The 27,591-nt window shown below is 25.6% G+C and overlaps 5 protein-coding genes across 5 annotated transcripts; all 5 read right to left on the minus strand.

Annotated features, from left to right (window-relative positions):
- Positions 1-3,742: 3,742 nt before the first annotated feature.
- Positions 3,743-7,671, minus strand: OCT59_026932 (uncharacterized protein; the record flags this gene model as incomplete). The annotated part of the gene is made up of 3 exons (XM_066136595.1): positions 3,743-4,104; positions 4,210-4,672; positions 5,149-7,671. The coding sequence occupies 3 exons, from the start codon at positions 7,669-7,671 to the stop codon at positions 3,743-3,745; spliced, it is 3,348 nt and encodes a 1,115-aa protein (XP_065993067.1).
- Positions 7,672-10,692: 3,021 nt separating this feature from the next.
- On the minus strand, positions 10,693-13,153 carry OCT59_026933 (uncharacterized protein). Its single transcript, XM_025331135.2, has 13 exons — positions 13,014-13,153; positions 12,896-12,913; positions 12,735-12,807; positions 12,622-12,650; positions 12,483-12,552; positions 12,351-12,398; positions 12,115-12,272; positions 11,952-12,031; positions 11,791-11,875; positions 11,671-11,705; positions 11,452-11,599; positions 11,270-11,373; positions 10,693-11,181 (listed from the first exon to the last, which is right to left on the minus strand). Exons 1-13 carry the CDS (start codon positions 13,119-13,121, stop codon positions 11,013-11,015), a joined length of 1,125 nt encoding a protein of 374 aa, XP_025177627.1. The 5' UTR covers positions 13,122-13,153; the 3' UTR covers positions 10,693-11,012.
- Positions 13,154-16,696: 3,543 nt separating this feature from the next.
- OCT59_026934 (uncharacterized protein) lies at positions 16,697-16,969 on the minus strand (the record flags this gene model as incomplete). The annotated part of the gene is made up of 1 exon (XM_025329159.2): positions 16,697-16,969. The coding sequence occupies one exon, from the start codon at positions 16,967-16,969 to the stop codon at positions 16,697-16,699; it is 273 nt and encodes a 90-aa protein (XP_025177626.2).
- Positions 16,970-17,363: 394 nt separating this feature from the next.
- OCT59_026935 (uncharacterized protein) lies at positions 17,364-18,637 on the minus strand (the record flags this gene model as incomplete). The annotated part of the gene is made up of 2 exons (XM_066136596.1): positions 17,364-17,570; positions 18,053-18,637. The coding sequence occupies 2 exons, from the start codon at positions 18,635-18,637 to the stop codon at positions 17,364-17,366; spliced, it is 792 nt and encodes a 263-aa protein (XP_065993068.1).
- A 6,434-nt stretch (positions 18,638-25,071) lies between these two features.
- On the minus strand, positions 25,072-26,196 carry OCT59_026936 (uncharacterized protein; the record flags this gene model as incomplete). Its single annotated transcript, XM_025329158.2, has 3 exons — positions 25,072-25,077; positions 25,168-26,013; positions 26,083-26,196. The coding sequence occupies 3 exons, from the start codon at positions 26,194-26,196 to the stop codon at positions 25,072-25,074; spliced, it is 966 nt and encodes a 321-aa protein (XP_025177624.2).
- Positions 26,197-27,591: the final 1,395 nt, after the last annotated feature.

Genomic DNA, 27,591 nt, shown 5'->3' on the forward strand with positions numbered 1-27,591 from the left:
ATTTAAATTAATGATCCGATCCTATTTTTAAAACGTCATCTGAATCTGAAAATTTACGGATTGATCCTTGATAGGAAAAATCTTAATTTTGCATAAATTAGGATTTATCCGGATTAATCCTAATACGAATTTTAACGGATCATCCGTTAATCCTTAAATTTTATTGGTAAATTAAATAACGTTGTATGCTTTTTAAAAATGTTCTTTATGCGATATATTAGTATTTCATCTCATCTTATCCCTTGAATAGGAAAGGGTTTTTATGAAAAGTATGATGTCAAACTTTATTTAAAATTGACATTTGATCAATTAATGGGTCGATCAATTAATCCGATTTTTGATTGATTAAGGTAACATATAATCATATAATCTATTAATTAATCGGTTAAACAACGCTACTATTGAAATTGTATAACCTTTTGCTTGCGTTTGTTACAAAAATGGACGAATTAACCAAAAATGATAAAACTATAAAAATAATAATGAGACGTGATTCTCAGTGAGCAACCCTTAATAGTTAACGTATACTTTGATCTACTTTCTTTAAATTGCCTTAATGTTCTATTTAATACTTATATGGTGGATTTGCGTAATCACGTGTCTCGGCTGACATGTGATTACGCAAATCCGCCGATATAGAATTGTATCCAGTTCCACAAAAAGTGATTAACCTTAACAAGTAAAGATTAACGTTAATAAATTTTTAAGTGATTTACAACTCGGACTTTGTATTGCATCATTTTTTTTTTTGTCAAAATAAAACCATTAAGTAAATCTATAATTAAAGTAAAAATTAAATTATTGAAATAAGAATCCAACAATAATAATGTTAGTTGATTTATACATTTATCATAATATCAGTATTTATCATCTCTGATGTGACCAATTTTGTGAAACTTCTCAAGGTTTTTCGTGAAGATGAATAATATTTAAGCGTTATCTTCTATCATAAGAAGAAGCTAAAATCAATTGATACGATCGAAATTTTTATATACCGCAACATTTGTAATTTTTTATTGCAGTTTATTGTTATCTAAACATTTAAGGTATATTAAAATATGTTTGTTTAAATATTTCTTAAATTAATTTACATCTTCTAAATAACTAAAAAAAGTTTAGATTACCCTCCAATCAATTTATTCCGTATTTATTAATCGTTAAATAATTTGCATGGTTATGCATGTGGCGATGGCCAAATCCATGAGATTTTTGCGGCTAATCCAATTTTTTGCTAATGAGATAATGCTAAATAAAAAAAAAAGTAATTTTTCTTATTAATCATATTTTGTTTTAGTCTCTCAAATTGGCCGCAGCAGATCACACCAAGGCTCAAATATTCATTTTTATTAAAAAAAAAAATAAAAAATAAATCTCCCAGTTTATACCTTTTTTTTTTGTTCTTATAGACCGGAAATTTTATTATTTTTTTTATATATCAGATACCTTTTTTTCGGTTTTCGGTTCTTATAGACTTAAAGGTTCTTTTTTTAAAATGCCTTTTTCCCCGATTCTTATAGGCCGAAATTATTTTCTGAAATTAAAATTTTTTTTTTCATTTTTTTTTCAAACCGAAAAAAAATAAGAATTTATTATTATTATTATTATTATTCGTTTTACTTATCGATTATTAGTAATTATGATAATATTATTTAAGGACCCAGAAATATATATAAAAGGGTCAGGTTTGAGTTTGCGTATTTTGAACTAAAAAAATCATGAAAATCTTTCCTTTTTTAGATAATTTTTGATAATGCCAGTCAGAATTTTATTTCCTATTATAGTAACCGACTGGCATTATCATAATTCCGGCCCTGAAAAAATGCGTACAGCTCATAGTAAAAAATTTTTTTCATCACCTGACCCCTATATATATATTTCTGGGTCCTATTATTTACCTAAATATAGCTAACCCGGATAATAAAGTTTTGATCTTCATAAGTCTAACCAATACTATAATACTATATGATCGTAAAATAAAAAGGTGCTATTTAATGATGTCATAAAAGAAATATTATCATAAAAAAAATTTCTTCTTTACGTTCCTACATCCATATTTCCTAAACCAATCAAAATAATACTAATATTTATAATTTTTGGCTTTTATGGTGGGGCCACAAATACTGCATCTGTAGAGTTATCTATTACAAATTACTGTGACTGAATGACGAGATCATATTAACGTGCAGCGTTAGTTTGAAAAAAAAAACGAAAAAAAACTGACTAATTAATAATAATATTAAAAAAAATCGGTTTTGAAAAAACCGAAAAAAATAAGAAACCATAAAAATTTTATCTTTCCAAAAGGAAGGGAATGGCCTAGATTAATAAGAAAAAACTAAATTTTTTTTTCGTAAAAAAAAAAATCGATAAAAATTTCATTAACCGGATCTGGATTAGCCACAAAAATTTTCATGGATTAGCCATCGGCACATGACTCCGAAGGATATTTTATTTTTAAAAGTTGAAATTATCAAAAGGTTTAAATAGTGTTAAAACCTTATATGATTTTAATATAAGAATTATGTATTTTTACTATAGTTTTAATATTTCTTTATATTTCTTTGTAATAAAATTATAACTTTTAATATTATTTTTATATTTCAGCTTAAAATTTAAAAACTAAAAACTAAAAACTAAATATTTTATTATTTTTTTTTTCTAAGTTTAACAGTAGATGATTAGAACGTATATGTCAAATCTTGTCAAAATGTTTAGATTTTAAATGGTTTATGTTTAGACTTTTGATATTAGCCAAATATATCATTCAACTTCTTTTAAAGCATGTCTGGAATGTATGACAGGTTATGCCGAATATATTATTTTAGATTACAACTGTAAATGTCAATTTGCTTATTTTTTCATGTAATGTTTATCTTAAAAAAAATTTTTGCGCTTTTTAAAAATGTTAAAGAATAAAAAATATATATATTGCATACTTTCAAATATTGTCATATAAAAGAATTAATATTATTGCATACATTTTATTAAATACTATATTTACATGAAATTTATGAAATTTTTATTAAAAAACGCGTCTTAGTATTACAAAAAAATCCATACAACTTCATGAAAATTAATACAAATCAATATACAAGCATCTGCATACCTCATAAACAACTATCTTTAAGTATCTTTCATTTTTCAACTGTTTAATATGACCAAATGCTGAAATTATGTTGTGAAATTTATAATCCCGTTTGTTATGGATTTATTTATGAAATATTTATAAAAATATTTTAGCACCTAAAGCTCTGCTGCTGGTGGAAAACGTTTAACTTTATTAAATAACAAAAAACTTTTAAATATTAAAACATATTTTTAAAACATGAAAAGGGGAAGAAAAGGGGGGAAGGGAAAAACGATAAAAAAGAATTGATGTGGCTGATGATGATGAACTAACCAGTTGTCTAATAAATAGTACGATCAGGCAGATAATTTGGCATTTCGGCGTAACCTGTCACACATTAAAATAACTTGGATTATTACTTCTATTCCCTTTCGATGAATTATTTTATATTGTAGACAAAGACTATCATTGATGTTAAGTATTCATTTGCAATAGTAATTTTAATAAATTTTGAAGTATGGATTTGTTTAAATTTACTAAATAAATTATAATATATTAATAAACTTTATTTTTATATTTGTATTAATAATAATTACTTTATTGTAGAAATTGTGTAAGTATGTAATATATATATTTCCTACATAATAAAATATTCTAACATAAATAATAGAATTATTAAATTTTAATTACACATTCAAAACACTCAGAATTTTCTTGAACTAAGATTTCAGTAAGTCTGCGACTTGTATAATATGCTTGTGAATGAGATTGTATAATAGCAGTATTTGCTTGTGGATGATATTGTATAATAGAAGTATTTGCTTGTTCTTGTACTAAAGTTTTGTTTGCTTCTACAAATTCAATCATATCATCTTTTAATTGATCATCAACATTAGATACCTTAAATTTATAATCTCCATCCCTGTTTATTTCATAATATTCATTAATACATCTAATCCATTCAGATATAATATTTTCAAGCATTCCTATAGTTGGTCTATTGGAGGGATTTGAATCCCAACATTTTTTCATTAAATCTATATAACATTTTGGAGTATTTTTTATGATTTCAGGACGTTTCCCTTTACAAATATTCAAGGTAAGGTGATGATCATGTGCCTCATGATTAAATGGAGGAATACCTGATGTAAATTCCCACATTATCATTGAAAAACTATAAATATCACTTGCTGGAGTATAAGGTTTCATTCTTAATATTTCTGGTGCCATATAAGGCAAAACTCCATAAATTTCATTAATTTTATTATCAGTATCTTGCAAATCATTCATAGGCTTACATAATCCCATATCAATAATAAATAACTCATTGTAATTATCTGACATTAAAATATTACCATCATGAAAATCACCATGAGTTAAATTTGATTCATGAATTACTTTAAGTCCTAATATAATTGTTTTCAACAATTGTAACTTGTCTTGCCATTTAAATTTAATTATATCAGATAAGCATTTTCTCAAACTTCCTTTTTTTGCATAACTCATTACTATTATATAATTTAAATTATTTGGATCTTGGGTAAATCCAAAGAACTGAATAAATTTTGAAAATGATTTTTTCTGACAATTATAATGATATTTCCACTATATAAATAAAAAAAAATCATTAAAGTTTTGCAAAAGATTATAAAATTTGCTATTAAATAAAAATACTATACCTCATTCAGAAATTTACTATTTAAATTTGATGAATTATTAAGTGTTTTAAGAATGACTTCATAACCTGTTTGAAAATTACATCTATTCCATTGTTGTTTGTCAAAATTCCAACTAATAATAGGTCCATCTAACCAGATAGCCTTATAAATTTCGCCAAATCCTCCTTTATCATAATAATTAATATTTGACAATTTATTATATGGTATCCATTCTAAAATTTCATAACTATTTTTAGCATTTAATTGTGCTTCTTGAATAAATTTATCAATAAATTCATTTTCGCTAGTCCACTTTAAAAAGTCTTGTTGGAATCGTTTAATATTACATTTTTGGCACCACTGGTAATCATTATATGGTTGCTTGCATTCATTACATAATTCAGCTTCATTTTTAAGACCCACTTTGTTACTTTCAACTATTTTTTGATGCCAATAAAATGCTTTTTCTAAATTCTTTTCTGTTCCTTCTCCATTTTCATAACATAAGGTTAATAAAAACATTGCGGTAGTATGTCCATTTTCTGCTGCTTTTTGATACCAATGAAAGGCTTTTTCTAAATTATTTTCTATTCCTTCTCCTTTAATATACATACAGGCTGAGTAAAACATTGCATCAGTATGTCCATTTTGTGCTGCTCTTTGATACCAATAAAATGCTTTTTCTAAATTCTTTTCTGTTCCTTTTCCTTCTTTATAACATATGGCTAAACTATTCATTGCTTTAATATGATCTTTTTCTGCTGCTTTTTGATACCAGTGAAAAGCTTTTTCTAAATTTTTTTCTGTTTCTTCTCCATTATTATACATGATGGCTAGATTAAACATTGCATTTTCATCATTTTTTGCCGCTTTTTGATACCAATAAAAGGCTTTTTCTAAATTCTTTTCTGTTCCTTCTCCTTTTTTATAATAAATGGCTAAATTGAACATTGCATTAGTATGTCCATTTTCTGCTGCTTTTTGATACCAATGAAAGGCTTTTTCTAAATTATTTTCTATTCCTTCTCCTTTAATATACATACAGGCTGAGTAAAACATTGCATCAGTATGTCCATTTTGTGCTGCTCTTTGATACCAATAAAATGCTTTTTCTAAATTCTTTTCTGTTCCTTTTCCTTCTTTATAACATATGGCTAAACTATTCATTGCTTTAATATGATCTTTTTCTGCTGCTTTTTGATACCAGTGAAAAGCTTTTTCTAAATTTTTTTCTGTTTCTTCTCCATTATTATACATGATGGCTAGATTAAACATTGCATTTTCATCATTTTTTGCCGCTTTTTGATACCAATAAAAGGCTTTTTCTAAATTCTTTTCTGTTACTTCTCCTTTTTTATAATATATGGCTAAATTACTCATTGCTTCTTCAATACCATTTTCTGCTGCTTTTTGATAACAATGAAAGGCTTTTTCTAAATTCTTTTCTATTCCTTCTCCATTTTCATAACATACGGCTAAATTAAACACTGCATAAGTATGTCCATTTTCTGCTGCTTTTTGAAACAAATGAAAGGCTTTTTCTGAATTCTTTTCTGTTCCTTTTCCATTATAATAACATGTAGCTAAGTTAAATATTGCTTCTTTAACACCATATTCTGCTACTTTTTTATACCAATAAAATGCTTTTTCTAAATTCTTTACTGTTCCTTTTCCTTCTCCATAACATATGGCTAAATTATTCATTGCTCCTTCAACACCATTTTCAGCTGCTTTTTGATACCAATAAAAGGCTTTTTCTAAATTCTTTTCTGTTCCTTCTCCTTTTTTATAATAAATGGCTAAATTGAACATTGCATTAGTATGTCCATTTTCTGCTGCTTTTTTATACCAATGAAAAGCTTTTTCTAATTTTTTTTCTGTTCCTTCTCCATCATAATAACACATGGCTAAATAAACCATTGCAATAGTATATCCATTTTCTGCTGCTTTTTGATACCAATAAAAGGCTTTTTCTAAATTCTTTTCTGTTCCTTCTCCATTATTATACATGATGGCTAAATTAGACATTGCATTAGTATGTCCATTTTCTGCTGCTTTTTTATACCAATAAAAGGTTTTTTCTAAATTCTTTTCTGTTCTTTCTCCATAATTATACATACTGGCTAAATTAAACATTGCATTAGCATATCCTTTCTCTGCTGCTTTTTGGTACCAATAAAAGGCTTTTTCTAAATTTTTTTTTGTTCCTTCTCCATTATAATATTTATCGGCTAAATTAAAACTTGCTTCAATATGGTCTTTTTCAGCTGCTTTTTGTATCCAATAAAAGGCTTTTTCTAAGTTCTTTCCTGTTCCTTCTCCTATATAATAACACACTTCTAAATTAAACATTGCATTAGTATATCCATTTTCTGCTGCTTTTTGATACCAATAAAAGGCTTTTTTTGAATTCTTTTCTGTTCCTTCTCCATTTTTATACATACAGGCTAAATTAAAAATTGCTTCAATATAGTCTTTTTTGGCCGCTTTTTGCATCCAATAAAAGGCTTTTTTTAAATTCTTTTCTGTTCCTTCTCCAGTATAATGATATATGGCTAAATTAAAAATTGCTTCAATATGGTCTTTTTCAGCTGCTTTTTGTATCCAATAAAAGGCTTTTTCTAAATTCTTTTCTGTTTCTTCTCCATTATAATATATACTGGCTAGTTTAAACATTGCATCTTCATCATCATTTTCTGCTGCTTTTTGAAACCAATTAAGGGCTTTATTTAAATTCTTTTCTGTTCCTTTTCCATAATAATAACTATTGGCTAAATTAAACATTGCTACTATATTACCACTTTCTGCTAATTTTTCCAACGAATTAATACATTCTTTACACCACAATTTTTCAGTAAAAGGCTTATTGCAATATAAACAATTTTTGATGTTTATTAAATTAGTATCTTTATCTGAGATATTTGATTTACTAAATTTAGTAACCATTTGGTTTTATTTTTGAGATAAATTTTGCTAAAATTTTATTTTTTTAAAAATTTTTTTTCTCGTTCAATGAATGAGTTACTAGAAGGGAAAATTTTAATTAAAAGTAGAAGTTACGACAAAAAATTTTTTCGGACATATTTTTCCGATGCACTGATCTGCGTTGAGAAATGTTGCACTTCTACACAATAATGTATTTAATGTGACACAGAATGTTACGATTGGAATTATGTTTTACCATTCATGTGATTTTAATAAAAGGAAGGAAAAAAAGTTTTCTCACAAAATGAATATATAGAAATAATATAATAGATTAATTAAAGAATTTTAAAAACTTTTTTGTTATAGTTTTAAAAATATTATTAATATCGAATGTGTAACTCTTTCCGTCGATCATCAGTCCAAAAAATTCTCAGAACGAAAAAATAGACGGAGTGCTAAAAGTTATTTTTTAAAGATTTTTTACGTATTTCTGACATTTTATTCACTTTTTTAAGAAGCTGTAGATATGTTTTTTTTCTCAAAAGTTATAAGTAGTTTATAGATTAATTGCCATTGACCAGGTTCGCAGGAAATTACTTAAAAAGCTGGCATGGGCAAAGGTTTTTTAAGGAGCAGTCTTGAAAAGAAGCAACCAGGACCAATAAATAAATTAACCACTTTCACCTTACTTGTTTATGGGCTTTGGTTACTTGGACTCGGAACTTTTCCGTCTTTTTTCGCTTTTTTTTCGGTGGCGCAGCACAACGTAGTCCGAATTTCGGCAAGAAATTTTACCGATGACGTAGTCCCAAGTGTAGATAGGTGTTGCTTAAACCTGTTTTCAATCTAAAGTATGCAGACTTGTAAGAAACCATACATGTATGAATTTTTAGCATAAGAATAAATAACATAATACATGACGATCAATCAATACATGATCATAAAACACGGTTTAATAATTTCTATTTATTAAACCAAAAACGAAAAAAAATTAAACTTTCTAATTCTTTGCGTAGCTTTATATTTTCTAATTCTAGTTTTTCAACTTCTGCTAGAGCTCTATGATTTGCTGTTTGTCTTTCAGCCAATGTTCTTTAATTTCTATTTGTAAAATAGTACACGTTTTCACTTCTACTTCTTTTATATATTATAAATATGATAAATAACTTGCAAATAAAGAAACTAAGTCCAATTTAATAAATACACAATTATTATAAATCAACCTATAAATCAATATAACAATTAATAATATATATGCATAATTTTATTATAAATCAACCTATAAATCAATATAACAATTAATAATATATATGCATAATTAGGCTGATAAGTTATTAAATGAGATGTCAGTGGTAGCCAATAAATTAGGTATTCAATTATGTACAGTACGTATTTGTGTTCAAAACCATACTGCGTAAAACCATACAAACCAACCATACCATACATGATTGCTTATATACCCAGTGTAGATTTCATAATGGATCGGCAAAAATTAGAGCGTAGTGAACCAGTGTTCGGAAATGACCTGGTCATTTGACCATTTTTCGGATTAGGAGTCATTTGGTCAAATGACACCCCATCATTTGGCATTTGGCATTTGAATTATTCGTGAAATGACAAATGCCAAATGATTGGGTATCATTTGAATGTCATTTGCGTCCTTTGTCATTTGGTCATTTGTCATTAAAATATTTAAAGATTATTGGACAATTTATAATCACGTGATGTATAAAAAAGGAAGGACGTAATCGAAATAATCACAAACAGAATCAATTTCACAAAATTATTTATTTTTTACTGTAATCTGAAAATAATAAATAATACAACCATAATTATTAAAGTGATAATAATATCTGATATGTTATTTATTATATATAATTTTATTATATAATTATATGCATAAATAAATGTTATGGCCATCTTATGATTAAATAAAGACAACAATTATATATATGGGATCCACTACAGTTGTTACAATTAAATATTTTATTGCATAATTAATTAACTTTTATCTGTATGGATAAAATGATCATTAGTGAAATAATTATAAGTGAAATAATCCTGTCTATAATAATATTATTAACAAATAATGACAAATCACGTGATTAAAAAATCTTTACTACTATTGAAACTTTTTTGATTATATATATTAAACCAATTTTGTTTTAATATTTTTGTTTTCTTAATTAAAATAAATAAAATAATTAATAAGAATTCTCAGAATATTTAATATTTTTCAAATGACTTAAATGACAGGTCATTTGAGTTGCAAATGACAAATGACAAATGACTTGTCATTTGAGTCATTTGTTCATTTCAAGTCATTTGACAAACACTGTAGTGAACGTCATGACAAATAAATACAGTATAGACAAGTTTACAAGTCTTCTTGTTCTAAGAAATATCAAAAAGAAAGCTTTGATAAGGTGGATTAATTTCCATTATAACGAATGTTTGTACGTTTTATAAATCTCTACTTCAATAATTTTTTTGAAGCCTTATTCAATATTATTTTTTTGATATTGGAGAATTGGCGTGACGACCGTGGCGTTACCGTACTTACGTATCAAGTCTATCAAGTGAGTTCTGTATTACAACTTAACGACTTTCTGTTTCTCCTATAATTTCGTATTAAAAAAAAACCTTATAGAAATTATATGTCAAAACTCTCAATTAATTTAACAATTTAATTGGATTTTTATTTTATATTTTCAAGCTTTTGTTAATTTTTTTTTTTACTTTAGTAAGCAACAGATTCATTATTATTTTCGAAATTTAAATGGGTTTTAATCCTATTATCCTACTCTGTAGTTTAAGGTCAAATTCACATGATTTATGGTTTAATAATTGTCATGGATAAGTAGTATTCATCATATGATCATAGTATCAAAAGGTGGGCTGTATTATGCAGTGACTGAACACGAGGTATTAAATATGAAAGATTTTTATTGTCACTACTGGTTAAAATCCGTGAATAGCCTATAGTTATTATTTAATTATTAAAATTTATTTTACACTTCAATATATCAAAATGGGAGGGTTATAAAGATTGTTTGTATATTTAAAGATTTTATTTAAATTGATTTTCCTATATAAACATATTGACTGTTAAAATAATATCCAACAATAAAATATTTACGATTTAATTTTTCTTTTCAACAAATCGAACTAAATATAAGCTGAAAATAGATATTTTTTTTATAACTTTCAAAAGAATAAATACAATAAATTTTAAAAATATATTTACGACAAATAGAAAAAAAAAACAAAAAAGTCACAATAATCCAATTATGTATTTGGATTAAATTGCGGTAACATTGAATATACAAAATAATTTTTTAAGTAATAACCATATTAATTAATTAATATAATCTTCCATAATTACGTGAGGTCGCAATGGATCCAAATTTATTAGGTACTTCGATGTTTTTTCCAACATATTTATCAAATTGGTCAGTAAATGAATAAGGAAATGGAAGTTCAGTTGGTTGAGAAACATCATCAAGTCTTTTCATTTGTTCAGGTGTCAATCTGAAAAAAAGATTGGTTTATATTAAGTAAATTTCAGAAATTTTTTTTTTCCATAAAATAAAAATTATGATCAAATAATTATACTTACTTGAATTCAAGTGATTTAAGATTTTCTTCAAGCTGAGTAACTGTTTTAGCACCAATTAAAGGAGAAGTAATACCGGGTTTTTGTTGAATCCAATTCAAAGCAATCTATTTATTTTTTTAAAAAAAAAATCTTAATAAAATTTATATTTAATATTTAAAGTTAGAATATATATAAATAATTACCTGAACGGGAGATCTATCAATTTCTTTTGAAATAGCAGTAACTTCATCTAGAATTTTCCAATTTTTTTCAGATTGTGCATGTTTTGCAATTGATTGACCGCGACTATCCGAATTTACTGATTCTCTCGTATATTTTCCGGTAAGAAAACTATTATAAAAACAATTAGTACAACGTTAAATATTTTAACATAAAAGAATGCATCAATGATTAATAATTACCCTTCAGCAATAATACCCCATGGAATAATTCCGATCTAAAATTTTTGATTTAATATCATTATAATGTATTTCAAGTGTATGAAATAGTGTAAACGTTAAATTTAAATTTATGATACATACGTCATGCTCAGCACAAGCAGGTTGTAAGTCAAATTCCATCGAACGATCCAGCAAATTATAACGCGTTTGTAGTCCAATGAAAGGGCTAAACACGGTTAATAAATATATGTTAACCTAAAATTCTACTTTACTATTTACAAATTATAATTATAATTTCGTACCTCCATCCACGTAATTCAGCAATGGTATTTGAACGAGAAAGTGCCCAAGATGGAGTGTCGCTTACGGCAACATACAAGGCCTATTTTATTTTTATAGTAATATATTTTAGAAAATAATTTGTGTGGGACTGTAAGTGGACTGTAAGACAAATTGTTTATTTACCTTTCCGCTTCGAACGATGTCATCTAATGATCTCATATACTCTTCAATTGGAGTTCGATATTCAAAGAAATGGACATATAGAATATCAACATAACTCATGTTCAACCGTTTCAAACTCTCATCTAAATTTTCTACAAGACTCTTTCGATGATTTCCTCCTATACATTTAACAAAAAAGTTTTCGTTTATTATCAACTATTTAATAATTGCGCTTGAATAGTTTACTGTAGGCTTACCAAAATTCGGGTTGAACCTCTTGTCCTTTTGCAAAGCAGTTGGATTACCTAAGAATTAAATGTCGAAAATCATTAAAAATTCAAAAATTAAATGAATTAAATGAAGTCACTAAGAAAACTCATAATTCATACACGAATATTTCGTTGCAATCACAACATCGGATCGTTTATCGGAAACGTAATCTCCAAGAAAACGTTCACTCTAGTTATTTTAATAATGAATATTAATATTGAATTAACTAAAAAAAATTGTAATATTATAAATACTTACATCACCAAAATTGTACATGTTGGCGGTATCTGAAAGATACATATATCATTATTAAAAATTTTTTTATAATCATGATAAAAATAATTGGTTACTGCGTAAATAAAAAAAATTACCAAAGAAATTTCCACCCTTTTCGTAATAAAGATCAAAAACTTTTTTCGATTCTTCTTTATTAGTACCTATTCCCTATATTTGTATAATGCTAATATTTTAAAAAACTATTTTCTTTTTTTTTTCTAGATAATCAATTCAAATAATTTAATATAAATCTTACCCATTGTTCTCCAAAAGTCTTTTATGTGTGAGAAAATAGAAATTATACATATATTACTTTAATAATTTACGTTAATTTTACACCATAATTTATGATCAGGCTTACGAAATAACCTTACCATAGCGCCAAGACATAATGGAGAAACTCTTAATCCACTACGCCCCAATAAGACATAATCATCTAGAGCTTTAGTAGTTTTAACGGGAGAAGTAGAATCTTGAGCCATTTTTTTTAAAAAATAATAATTTTTAAATTTTCGATTTCATAGATTCATAGTGTTTATTTATATATAATTTTATCGGTTTTTTTTTTCTATCGATTGTTATAATTAGTTTGGCAAAGCCGGCTTTTCGATTTTCGGGATAACGTTTATCCGAAAATAACGAGTGAACTAACCAAAAATGATAAAATTATAGAAATGAATATGTGACATAGTACGCAGTACTAATTTCAACTTTGTATTCAAATGATCGGCATGTTGCAGATAGTTCAGAATTTCGGTTAAACCTCGATTAAATTGAGTTAGATTAAAATCTTGGATCTTACGAATAGTATTCTACTTTTATATTGATTATTAATTATTAATCAAATAATACGTAACAAGAAAAAATGTTTCTAACCAAAAATTATTGATTCGGTTTAATATTTAATACTAATTACTAAATATTTCTATTTTACGGGCGAAAAGTTCCGAATTTAAGCGAAACTTTATTACAAATATTTAACTTTTATTAATATTCAATAATTGTATTGTAACTTCATTGCATAATAATAATTGCAAACCTAAATTACCATAATTTGAAATTTATTACACATATTTGTTTTCTTAATACGCAGTAACTGTATTGTAACTTCATTGTATAATAGAAACTATAAACCTGCATTACTTTAATTTGAAATTCATAACAGATATTTGTTTCATAATATGAAGTAACTGCACTGTAACTTTATTGTATAATAGTAACTAACTGTATTGTAACTTCATTGTATAATAGAAGCTGCAAACCTGCATTTCCACAATTTAAAATTCATAACAATTATTTGTTTTCTTTAATATGCATCCCTATAAAAAATTTTTCAGAAAAAATGATCACGTGTATGAGTTTCTTCGGAATAAGAACTAGAAAAATGATCATTTATCGGAGTTATTTCTAGAACTTTATTGTATAATAGTAACTGTAAACTTGCATAGTAGTTACTGCATGTTAAAGCGTCACAATCATAGAATAAGGAAACTACCGTAATTTATGATGAGAGTGCCACTTTTTATTTTTCCATTATTATCCTGATTAGATATCATTGTATAATGGAATGCACATTTTAAAAAGCAATAAAAAAAAAAGTAATTATTATTTTTTTTAATTATTTCATATAATAAAATTTTTAGGAAACTCATAATTAAATGGGAATTTTTTTCTTTTGTTTTACAATAATGAAAAACTTTTAAATATTTACAAGATCGTTATTTATTCTGAATGTTACTGAAGCTATATTTTCTTAAAAATCAAAATGACGTTTCATATAATGACTTTTCGATAAAATAACATGTTTCATAATGTTTGAAGTTGCTTGGAAACTTGTCTTTCGTGATAAGTTTTTTTCGTTTATTTTAAAAGCTCAACCTTAATCCTATTGATGAAATTTGGAATAAAAATTGTAACACAAAAAAAAAAATAGTTACTCGGCACTTTCAACTATTGTACTTGCAATAAGCAATACGAGTTGTGAAATTTGCTGAGCGATGGCTCAGCAAATTTCACTGATCATATCCTTATTGCAATTACATGTAAGGTAAGCAGTTACGAGGTCACGTGTGCCAAGTAACTTTTTTATCAGGTTGGTATTTGATTGTACTAACAATTAGTAAATGTCTGATAAATAGTAATTACAAAAGCCATTATTTTTGATTTACGTAGAAGATATTGAAATAATTTTAAATATGATATAATAGTAATAGTTCCAACAGTTCCGAAGGAAGCCTGTAAAAAATGTTGATCCCGTGTTTTATATTTCCATGTTTATTCCGTGAATGTATCAAGTTTCTTGGAATTTATAGTCTTAATCATGAAAATTTTCATCCCCCTAATACGGATATCCGTGAATGTATCATTCTCACGGAATTTTTACAAGAAATAATGGAAATATTCGGACAAATTTTTTTATTGGGAAGTGGAGCGGGCAAATTAAAACATGCATGATTTAGGAGTAGATTATACAAATATAGTACGAATTTGCATCAAATTGATGGGCTCAATAATATATATAAGTATATATAAAACAAGTACGGTACGAAATTTTTGGAATTTTTGGAAATTTGATGCACCGTACCGTACTGAAGATACTGAAGATACATAATTTATAAATATTAATTAATATATGTATTTTTATTCATTTGAGAAAATAAAAAAAAATTGATTTTTATTAAATATTATAAATTTATAATGCAATCATTTGTATTTGGATTTTGAGATATCCCATACATTTTAACTTTATCATAATAAGCAATAAACTATTAAAAATAGGTGTCAATTATATTATAATTATAAATGTACTAATGTACTTGAAATAAATTATTATTCATGGTATCACGTGTCAGTCATGTCACCTAGAAATAATTTGTGACGTCATGTCACGTTAGAGTCTAACGTAGAGCAGATTATTTTTTTACTGCATGGGCATGATTTACAAATTACACAGCAACTTACTATCTTTTTTCGACCCTAAAATTTTTTTCACATAGAAATTAACTCCCGCTAACTACTACAATAATCACTATGTCTGATAGCACTGAACTTAAAATTACTAATAATTCAAATGAGTGGATTAATTGGATTGAAGAATCTATTGCGAAAGAATGAATTAAATATTATGACTATAATCATTTTAATAATATTAAAGAAATTGGTTTTGGTAGTTTAGGAAAGTCTAATCTTGCAAATTGGAAAAGTTCTCATAGTTATCTAGCATTGAAATCTTTTTTAATTTCAATGTTATGGCTAAAGAAATTATTAATGAAGTATTTATTTATCACTAAATTACTATCAACATCTTATCCACAATATAGGCCATTCTCAAACAACTACTTCAATTTAATCAGATAGTGATGTCATTATGCTAAAGTATCACTAAGAATATCTTTTTTATTGCTTGACATTAAGCAACAGACTTTTTTATTTTTTTTTATGATAATGATGAATTGAGTAAAAGTTAAAAGGCAATTAAAAATTTCTTGCATTAAAAGTAAAATAATATAAATTTAAATGATAATGCATTTTCTATCAATAGAAGATCATTGAGATCACCATTTGAAGAAAAAAAATGGTTTTTAGCTTGCTTGTTATTCATCAAATAGGAAGCTTTTCAAACTCTTTGAATCTTACTGATATTTTTTTGGTTAATCATTCACTCATCAATTTATTATTTGAGGTGCTTAAGAACACAAATAAAATAATTTATCAATCTAAATTAAAAAAGGGATGGAAGTAATAGTAAGTTGTTAAATACTAGTATTGATTATGCAACTTCAATAAATGAATTTCATGATGATATTTTAGGTGTTTAGCTGCTTTTATAAAATAAATAATGATTATAATATTACTCCAAGGCAATAATAATACAAGTAAATTTTTTGAGTATTGATTGGATATAACTTAAATATGCTAAACAAACTGCAAATAAAAATGTTATTTCAATAAATATAATATAATAATGTTTACTTTATTGTAAAAATGGTAAAATAATATAATTTTTTACTATATAATAATTAATAACTGATAAATAATCCGATAAACAACAGACATGTTAATCTTCAATTACACAATCAAAACCCTGAGTCTCTTGAACTAAAATTTCACTAAGTTTGCGACTTGTATAATGTGCTTGTGGATGAGATTGTATAATAGAAGCATTTACTTGTTCTTGCACTAAAGATTTGTTTGCCTCAACAAATTCCAACATAACATCTTCTAATTGATTATCAACATTAGGTACAACATATTCATAATCTCCATTACTATTTATTCTATAATAATCACTAATACATCCAATCCATTCAGATATAATATTCTCAAGCATTATTATAGTTGGTCTATTAGCAGGATCTGAATCCCAACATTTTTTCATTAAATCCACATAGCATTTTGGAGTATTTTCTATAATTTCAGGACGTTTCCCTCCACAAATACTCAAGATAAGCTTAAAATCATGTGCTTCATAATTAAATGGAGGAATACCTGATGTAAATTCCCACATTATCATTGAAAAACTATAAATATCGCTTGTTGGAGCGTAGGGTTTTTTTCTTAATATTTCAGGAGCCATATAAGGTAAAACTCCATAAATTTCATTAATTTTATTAGCAGTATCACTTATGGGTTTACATAATCCTAAATCAATAATAAATAACTCATTTTGATTATCTGACATTAAAATATTACCATCATGAAAATCACCATGAGTTAAATTTGATTCATGAATTACTTTGAGTCCTAATCAATAAATGTAATCTGTCTTGCCACTTAAATTTAATTATATCAGATAAACATTTTCTCAAACTTCCTTTTTTTGCATAACTCATTACTATTATATAATTTAAACTATTTGGATCTTTAGTAATTCCACAGAATTGAATAAATTTTGAAAATGATTTTTTTTGACAGGTATAATGATATTTCCACTATATAAATAATAAAAAAATTATTAAATTTTTGCAAGAGAAAATAAATTAGCTATAAAATAATATAAATAACATACCTCCTCCAGAAATTTATCATTTAAATTTGATGAATTATTAAGTGTTTTAAGAATAACCTCATAACCTGTTTGAAAATTACATCTATTCCATTGTTTTTTGTCAAAATTCCAACTAAAAATAGGTCCATCTAACCAGATAGCTTTATGAATTTCACTAAATCTTCCTTTATCATAATAATTAATACTTGACAATTTATCATAAGGTATCCATTCTAAAATTTCATAACTATTCTTAGCTTTTAATTGTGCTTCTTGAATAAATTTATCAATAAATTCATTTTTACTAGTCCACTTTGAAAAATCTTGTTGAAATTGTTTAGTATTACATTGTTGGCACCACTGGTAATAAGTATATGGTTGCTTGCATTCATTACATAATTCACCAGCTTCATTATTATAACTTACTTCATTACTTCTTGTTGCTCTTTGTTGCCAATAAAAGGCTTTTTCTAAATTCTTTTCTGTTCCTTCACCATTATAATACATACCAGCTAAATTATTCATTGTACTAGTATTACCATGTTCTGCTGCATTTTGATACCAAGAAAAGGCTTTTTCTAAATTCTTTTCCGTTCCTTCTCCACTATAACAACACATGGCTAAATTAAACATTGCTTCTTTAACACCGTTTTCTGCTGCTTTTTGATACCAATAAAAGGCTTTTTCTAAATTCTTTTCTATTCCTTCTCCATATTCATAACATACGGCTAAATTATTCATTGCATCTGCATCACCATTTTCTGCTGCTTTTTTATACCAGTAAAAAGCTTTTTCTAAATTCTTTTCCGTTCCATTTCCACCTTCATAACGTATGGCTAAATTAAATATTGCTTCTCTATTACCATTTTCTGCTAATTTTTCTAAAGAATTAATGCATTCTTTACACCATAATTCATTAGTAAAAGGTTTACTGCAATATAAACAATTTTCGTTATTTATTGTATTGATATCATTATTTGAAATATTTAAATTGCTAAATTTCGTTCCCATTTTTTATTTAGAAACTTATTTTATTGAAAGAATTTATTTTTTTTTGACAAATTTTTTTTTATATTTTATTGAGTTTACTAAAAAGGAATACTTGAACCAAAAGTAGAAGTCACAACAAAAAAAAAAAATTTTTTCGGGTCATATTTTTTCCGATAAACTAATCTGCGACGAGTTAAAATCATAGATAAATATCTATAATAAAATATTGAATTTTTCAAAAATTAATCTTGTTATTTTTTTACATTAAGATTATTTGATCATATAATTTTAAAAAAAAATTAAGCGAATGTAAGCGAATTCATTATTTATTTTATGTGAAGCCGGCAGAGAAACTAAGCAAAGGGATGGACTATAACTAGCACGACCTAAACGAATCCTACCATCGAATTCCAGACAAGCTGGAGCCCAACCCGAACTTCTTGAAAAATAAAAGACCTGCACTACTACCACTACCGATAATAATCCAGGAGTAAACGAATTCATTATAATTCGATTAAATTTTTACGAATAGACATCATATGTGAATCACGTGATTAATTCAATATCCTCCGTATATTGAATTTGTTAATTCTCAATACAATATGAAAATTTGATTTTAAGCTCATTAATTATAACAACTAATTCCTTCAAAAAAAAGTAAGGAAACTTTCCAATAAGCACGTAAGTCGCAACCAGAAATTATCGCTTCTTATCTATAAAATATTAATGGTATTTCATTTCTTTTGAAGCCTCATCATGTGAAATATTGAAATTTATTTCTTTTTATTTATCCCCGACCCAAAGCGGTTTATAGATAATAAAATTATGATTTATTTTGAGTGTTATACTATTAATCATTAAAATATCTCTTTGTCTTTTTACTAAAAGATTTTAACTCTTAATATTTTGTATATAAACTATGAAACGTTGAAGTTTCTATATTAAATTGTCTTACACGCTTAATTTGATTCGTTTTACTGATTCTAATAAAATATTAATATTAATTTTGAATTTTAATTAATAATTCGTTAATTAAATAATTTATTTTTTTTTTATTTAATATAAATAAATGAATATATTAATTCATACTTTATATACTATTTTAGTATTCACGTTAATAAAATAATTTTTGACATTTTGCATGAAAAATATCAAGTAAAAAGTTTTATCATTAAGCGTCAAATTGAAATTGACTTTGTTTTAAAAACTCATTTTTATTCATTCTGCATAATTTAAATTATTTAAATAAAATTTAAAATTATCATATTAATGTTAATGTCAAATACTGTGAATAAATAAAAAAAAATTGAATAAAATACATTAAGAACATATAAATTATAGTATTAAAGTTATATTAATTCAGTTATTCTTTAAAGAAATTTTACACATTAACTGGGATGGAATCGAAGCTATCAGTCTAAATCAGTTTAATTGATTTAATATATTCGACGGTTGCAACAATCCAGAAAAACTATAAGTGTATTGCATTAATAGTTAATAATTTTTGAAGGTTCACGGTTGTGAATCTTCTACCATTTTGTACAACATCTCCCTTAAATGGTGAACTTTAATGATTATAATGATTTATGAAATTTATCAATCTCAAAATTATTAAATCTTTTAAATAGTAAGGTTTAATTGGCTATTTGATAGTATTTGTTTTCCACTCTGAAGAAAAATACGTCAAGTTATAGTAAATTAAGTTCATCATTTGTAACATCAGTAAGACTATTTACTTTCAATCAAAGATATTATATCTATTCATGCTGTATTAGACAGATAATAATTGGCAATATAATATATGTTGGCTTTATAAGAACTACAAACATCAAAGATGAAATATTAGATTTTTTAAAAGATAAAGCAAAGTTAAGGTTACTAAAATTTGAATACTTTATTATTACGTCCTTTGACAACTATGACTTTTACATTATAATTAATAAGATCGTGGAGGAAATTCAAAAAATTACTGGATAAGGCACGATTTATAATTTATATAGTAAAATAAGAAAAAGGAAAAAGAAATTTAAGTAATTCAATACATGGTAAAAAAAATATTCTTAAGCCATCATTAACCCAAAAAAATAAATTAAAATAAAATAAAAATAAATTGAAATGAAACGAAATAAATGAAAAATAAAAACAAAACAATGGATTAAATAAGTCACTACTTGAATAGCGAATTCTAATTCCAAATCCTAATATTATATATTTTAATGGCATCTATTCCAATTTCCAAACAAGGAAAAATTGAAAAAAAGGACAACGTGGTAAAAGTCTCATAAGCCCTTGGTAACGTGATTGAATAACATGAAATATAAGTGTATAACGGAAAAAAATGAATGTATGGATTAACAAATAAATTTTAAAGAAATTAAACCGTCTGTAGCATATCAACATTATCGATACGTTATATATTTTTGATTTAATTTTATTTTTAAATTAGAGTGGTTGGAGTCGAAGTTGTAAAATACAATATCGATCACTGCGTCACAAATTTAGATCTAATGTTACTATGAAGATGTCGTCTCCAACGATAAGGTAAGAAAGCTATTATTAACAAGGAATTATACGTTGTAAATACTAAAGTTTGCAGACAGAAGTTTTTTTTTTCTAATTATTTATAATTTATTCATGTTATCCCAAGAATTTTCTGTATAGAAAATATGTCTATGAACAATTTCTTCATAGAATTGATAATGCTACATTGCAACATTGCAGCAGTAAACAAACAAAATTTAATTTTAGACCTTCTTAATGGAAGACAAAAATAATTCATATAAATATATAAAAATATATTTTTACAGAATTCTATAGAATATTGATCTAATCCGATTAAGTTATTTTTCATGGAGTGTATAAATTCTGCTAAGCGTCGTTTCCTTTTTAGAATGATTTCCTGATGTGTCGGACTTTAACTTTCCCCTTTTCCTATTTATATGTAACACAAAGCGTATCTTACCCAAAATATGGAATAAATAAAATTAATTTGATCCAAATTAAAGCCTAGTCCCTACTTTCCGGAAAAATATATTCTACCGCAAATTATATCATTAAAAATATAGCGGATAACAATACAAGATATAATATTATTAAAAAAAGGGAAACAATGAATAAAATTATATATAATTTAATCGATGTTAAATGACAAAGCTGGCCAGAATAAATGATCAGCATAAAAAATTATCTTTTTTGGAATAAAGGCGAGATTTTAACATCTTGTATTTGAATTTTGAACGAGTTAACAAGAAATGTAAATTTTCTTCCCGGAAATTTCATATTCTAAGAATTATTATGACCATGTTGATACTACGGTGCAATATATATTTATAGAAAAGAATTACAATTATTTGGAAACCCAATTGATAATATTTCTTTGGATTTAGGACTTGTTCAAGATGTTTTCCTAATTTCTTCTGGATGGGTAATATTATCCTTCAAAGATAAACTATTCCAATTCTTTTAGGGTTTGTAATATAACCTAAAATTTTTAATTTGTTAATCTGCCTGTAAAAAAAAAATCAAACATATTTATTACAGCTATTTGTAAAAATAACAGACCATTTTTACTACGACGCAGTTATTATTTAATTAAAATTCTGGCTGGAATTATAATTTGGCCAAAATTATGCCGATCAGTAATAATCTCTGCGTATGATTACTCATGAAGCCTCGGAACGAAAATGAAATGAATTGGGTGGTCCTTTTCTTTTGCAATGATCGGCGGTGAATATTTCGCGCTTCTGAATCTCTCAAAGCCGCGTTTATAAAAATTTGCAAGTTAAATAATATGACGTTTCATTAATAAAAGTAGGAAAATTAGATGAAGGATTACATTTTGGAACATTTTGACGTTTTTGGTGGCAGTCATATGATAATACATTATATCCTATATCCTATGTGCTTAGAAATGAAAACCCTGGTCATACTTTAATAAAACTCATTTTATAATTATCAGTTATCGTAGTTAAAGGAACTTCAAATTTTTTCAATAATTTTATCAAATTATTTTTTTTTTTGTGTTACAAATTAGGTAAATCAATGATCACATAACGAATTTTAATCTCTAACCCATGGGATTCACTATAGTAATAAGGATGAATTGTATATGGTTTAAGTTCATTTATCCCAGTGTGAAGCAATGGCTGTTACTAGTATATATTATTAAAATTTCATATTTCTTTTAAAAATCAACCATTCAAATTTTTGACAAGTATTAAACGTTTGAGAAACAATATTAATAAGTAATAATTTTAGAATTTGAAAGTCCAATAAAAATTTGAAAGTTCTGTAGTACAAGTGATATTGGTAATTTATCAAATTCATTAAAATTCGAATATTACAAATTTCGATTTCAAGGTACCAAGCAATGCCGATTATTGAAGAATTTTTCTTCGATTGTAACGTACTAATGTTCAAACTAAATCAATAAGGTCGCTTATTTTAGAAATTTTGATAAACTGATAACTAATTTTTAATATTGACTAAATTATTAATAATTGAAATATCATTATTAATGATATAATGATATAGCAAAAAATAAAATACGTATTATAAGGATCTTTAAAATATAATTTTGATAAATTTATTTTGAGCCTCCTAAAAGTTAAACTTATAACATAAAACATTAGTTCATCACTACTAAACAATAATAAAATACAATTCTAGACAGTACATAACTTAGATGTTAGAATCGATTAAGGTACCTAAAAAATCGGTTAATAGATTAATTTAATCAATTAAAAATGAAAAAATGCAAGATCATTTCAAAATCGATAATTATTTTTTAATATATTTAGTTAGATTGACTTTGTAAAAAAAATACTGTAAAAAAATTTTGATTATTATTTTACATTTTTTTTTTTAGAAAAAATAAACCTTTGTTTTTAAAATATTACATCTTTATAAATTGAACTAAATGATGATTATTCTAAATATAAGCATAGTTCCTATTCATATTAAATGAATCGGGGCCACAAAAGAATGTTGAAAATATTGAATATTTTTGAATATATCTTAATATTTGTGTGTTTTTTATTAAATACTATTCAGCCGGACTAACTTTAGTCAGTTGTCTAATAAATAAAAATTTTTTTTGATTACAAATAATTTATTTTTTATAGTTACGGTGCGTTTCGCCGAAGTCTATTTCACCAAAACCCATTTCGCTGATGCCATTTCGCCGAAGGGATATTTCGTCAAATGGCGTTTCTTTGAATAAACATTTCACTGAATCCTTTTCCCAAATCGCTCATTTCGTCGAAGGACATTTGGCCAAAAATGTTAGTGATTAACATAATTTAAAGAAATATGAAATTGTTTATTTTTGCTCGGAAGTTTCATACGCAGTCATACGACAAGAGCATAATCGATCTGCATAATTCTGGCCAAATTATGAACTTGACCAGAATTATAATTTCCGTTTTAGGAAATTAAATGTTATACAAATTTGAAAAAGGAAATTTTCATTGTGGAATGGCCATCGCCAAAAAAGGATATGATTGGTATAGCCATTGTTATAAAATTACAATTTGGCCAGAATTACTGCCGATCAATAATAATCTTTGCGTATGACTGCGTATGACTGTGTATGAATCTCCGGAGGAAAAATGTCCATTATTTTTGCAAATAGCTGTAATTAAATAAAAATGAACAAACGTGACTTGTAATGTGTAAGAGAATTAGATGTCCCTTCGCCGCCAAAATGCCTTCAGTAACATGGCCATTTGGGAAAATATTTCGGGAAATAGCACTTTAGTGAAACATCTCTTCAGAGAAATTGCTTCGGCGAAATGGGTTTTGATGGAATGGACTTTGGCGAAAAGTCCAGATACCATTTTATACCATTTTTTATTCGTATAGCAAGAAGAAATAACGATGCAAACTATCAATAATTTATGTAATAATAAATTATATAAATTGATAATATCCTTTATAATAGATTTATTCCATGTTTTTTTATTCCATGTTTTGTTTTCTGCATATTCACGTGATTTTTACAGAAATTACGGATCAAATTACAGGGTAAGTAACATGAAATTCAATTACAAATTTTCAAAAAAAAATAATTTATTTAATTCTAATACTTAATTTTCATTATGTACTCAGTAATACAGATATTCAGCTCAAAAGCCTCAAATAATTAAGAAGTTTATCAATTAGGTCTTTGCTATACATATCTGAATTGAGGGACCAATTAGATTTTAATAGTCGAAAGTTTCTTTTTTGCGAATATTTACATTAGATATTGAATAGTAATTTTATACCAGTATTATCTTTTTAATAGTGGAATATGACTTATTGATAAATAAATAACTGCTAGCATCAAAAAATAATTTTTCTTGTACAAAATATTTATAACATTTATATATCAATTTTGAATCATTCTTTAAAATAATACAAAGTAATTTAATCAATTACAAGCTACTTTTATTTATGTAAAAAAAGTTTACATTTTAACTCTATAATCAATGAACAAAAATTATAATATCAAAAATTAATTTCTCATTATAATAAACCTAACAAAATCTTTAATTAATCATAAAATTTACCTTAATTGCACAGTCTAAGCAATCAGTATTATCATCTGCGTATTTTGGAAGATTTTCCGTAAAAGGATTGAGTAATCTAGATGTATAGAAAGCTTGAGAGTGAGTTGTTGAATGATTATTTTTACCTACTCCATTATTATTGTATCTATATTCTTCTGCTTCTTTGAATTGATCGTCATTATTTGAATAAAATTGCTTAATTAATTCTTCCACTTCAGCAACATTAGGCCTATTCATTGGATTTAAATCCAAACACTTTATCATTAGGTCAATATAACAATTAGGTGCTTCTTGCTCATTTGTTTCTGGTCTAATTCCTTTACAAATATCTAATGCTAATAATCCATCATGAGCACGATTTGCAAATGGTTGTTTTTCAGTTGCCACAAAATACATCATCATTCCAAAGCTATATATATCTGCTGCTTTAGTATAAGGTCTTCCTCTTAATACTTCAGGAGCTACGTAGGGCATAACTCCATAAGTTTTTGTTTCATCTATGTTATTAACTTCTCCACTTGATCCCATATCTGAAATATAGTTTGAAGTAGCCCAATAATAAGTATCCTTAAATAATATATTTCCTGTATGAAAATCACGATGAACCATCTGTTTTTGATGCATTTCTTTAAGACCATTAATAATATTATTCAACACTTTTAATTTATTTGACCAACTAAAGTTTTTATGATTATTATTTAACCAATTATTAAAATTTCCACCTCTTGCATGTTGAAGAACCATAATATAATCTTCTGTATCTGGGTTTTGAGATATACCATATATTTTAAGAATTTCACCAGAATTGTCAAAATTATTAAACCTACTAATTGAATATGCTTTAACCTAAAAAAAGAAAAATAATTACTAATTATTATATTTAAGAAAATGTACTCAAATTAAATATTTTCGTACCTCACTTAGAAATTTATTAGAAATATTTTGAGAATCATCTAAACATTTTAAAGCTACCGTTTTATTTAAATCTCTTGTATATTCCTTTTTATTCCAATATAATGGACCTTCCATCCATCTTGCTGAATATACTTTAGCAAAACCACCTTTACCTATTTCTTTAATATCATTAAATTGGTTGTATGGTATCCATTCAAATATTATATCATTATGATCATTAATTTTTAATTGCATTTCCTGAATTAATTTATCAATTTGTTCATTATTACTGGTCCAGTTCATAAAATTCTCTTTTAAATAATTTATTTGACATGATTTACACCATTTATATTCTGCATTTATATATTTGTTGGCACATTTATCACAAAAAATTTTAAAATATTGATTTAATTCAAGGACTATAATATAATTCATTGTATTAGAATTTTGTGATATTCCATACAACTGAAATTCTTTATACTGTACAATAATCTATTATCAAAAATATTAATATTATAGAAAATATTTAAATTAAATTTACAGAAAATTTACATACCTTGTTCAGAAATTCTTTAGTAATATTTTGTGAAATAGTTAGATATATTAAAATAACTACTTTATTTATTGAATTTCTTGTATATTCCTTTTTATTCCAATATAATGGACCTTCTATCCATCTGGCTGAATATACTTTAGAAAAATTATCTTTGCCTATTTTTTTAATGTCATAAAACTGATTATATGGTATCCATTCAAATATTATATCTCCATGATTATGAATTTTTAGTTGCATTTCTTGAATTAATTTATCAATAAGTTCATTTTCACTAGACCAGCTTGTGAAATTTTCTTTTAACCAACTTATTTTGCATGATTTACACCATTTATACTCCACATTTGTAAAGTACTTTTCACATTTTATACAGTAATTTTCCAAATATTGATCTACATTAAATATCATAACGTAGTCCTTTGTTTTAAGATTTTGAGATATGCCATATATATCAACTTTATCATAATATGCTGTAATCTATTAAAAATAAATGTTATTATATCGTAATATACTTGAAATTAATTTCATAGAAATTTACATACCTCATTTAGAAATTCATAAGTAATATTTTGTGAGTCAACTAAATATTTTAATATAACTGCACTATTTTCTAAACTTCTTGCATATACATTTTTATAATGACTAAATGACAATGGACCATCCTTCCATCTTGCTAAATATGTTGTATGGCTTAATTCTTTGGTATCATTGAATTGATAATATGGTATCCATTCAAATATTATATCTTTATAATCATTAACTTTTAATTGCATTTTCTGAATTAATTTATCAATAAGTTCATTTTCACTCGTCCAGTTTGTGAAATTTTCTTTTAACCAACTTATTTCACATGATTTACACCATTTATATTCTGCATTTGTAAAATATTTTTCACATTTTACACAGCAATTTTTCAAATATTGATCTTCATTAAATATGACGATGTAATCCATTGTATCAGGATTTTGAGATATACC

This window comes from Rhizophagus irregularis, chromosome 7 (assembly GCF_026210795.1).
Source record: "Rhizophagus irregularis chromosome 7, complete sequence".
Lineage (NCBI taxonomy): Eukaryota > Fungi > Glomeromycota > Glomeromycetes > Glomerales > Glomeraceae > Rhizophagus > Rhizophagus irregularis.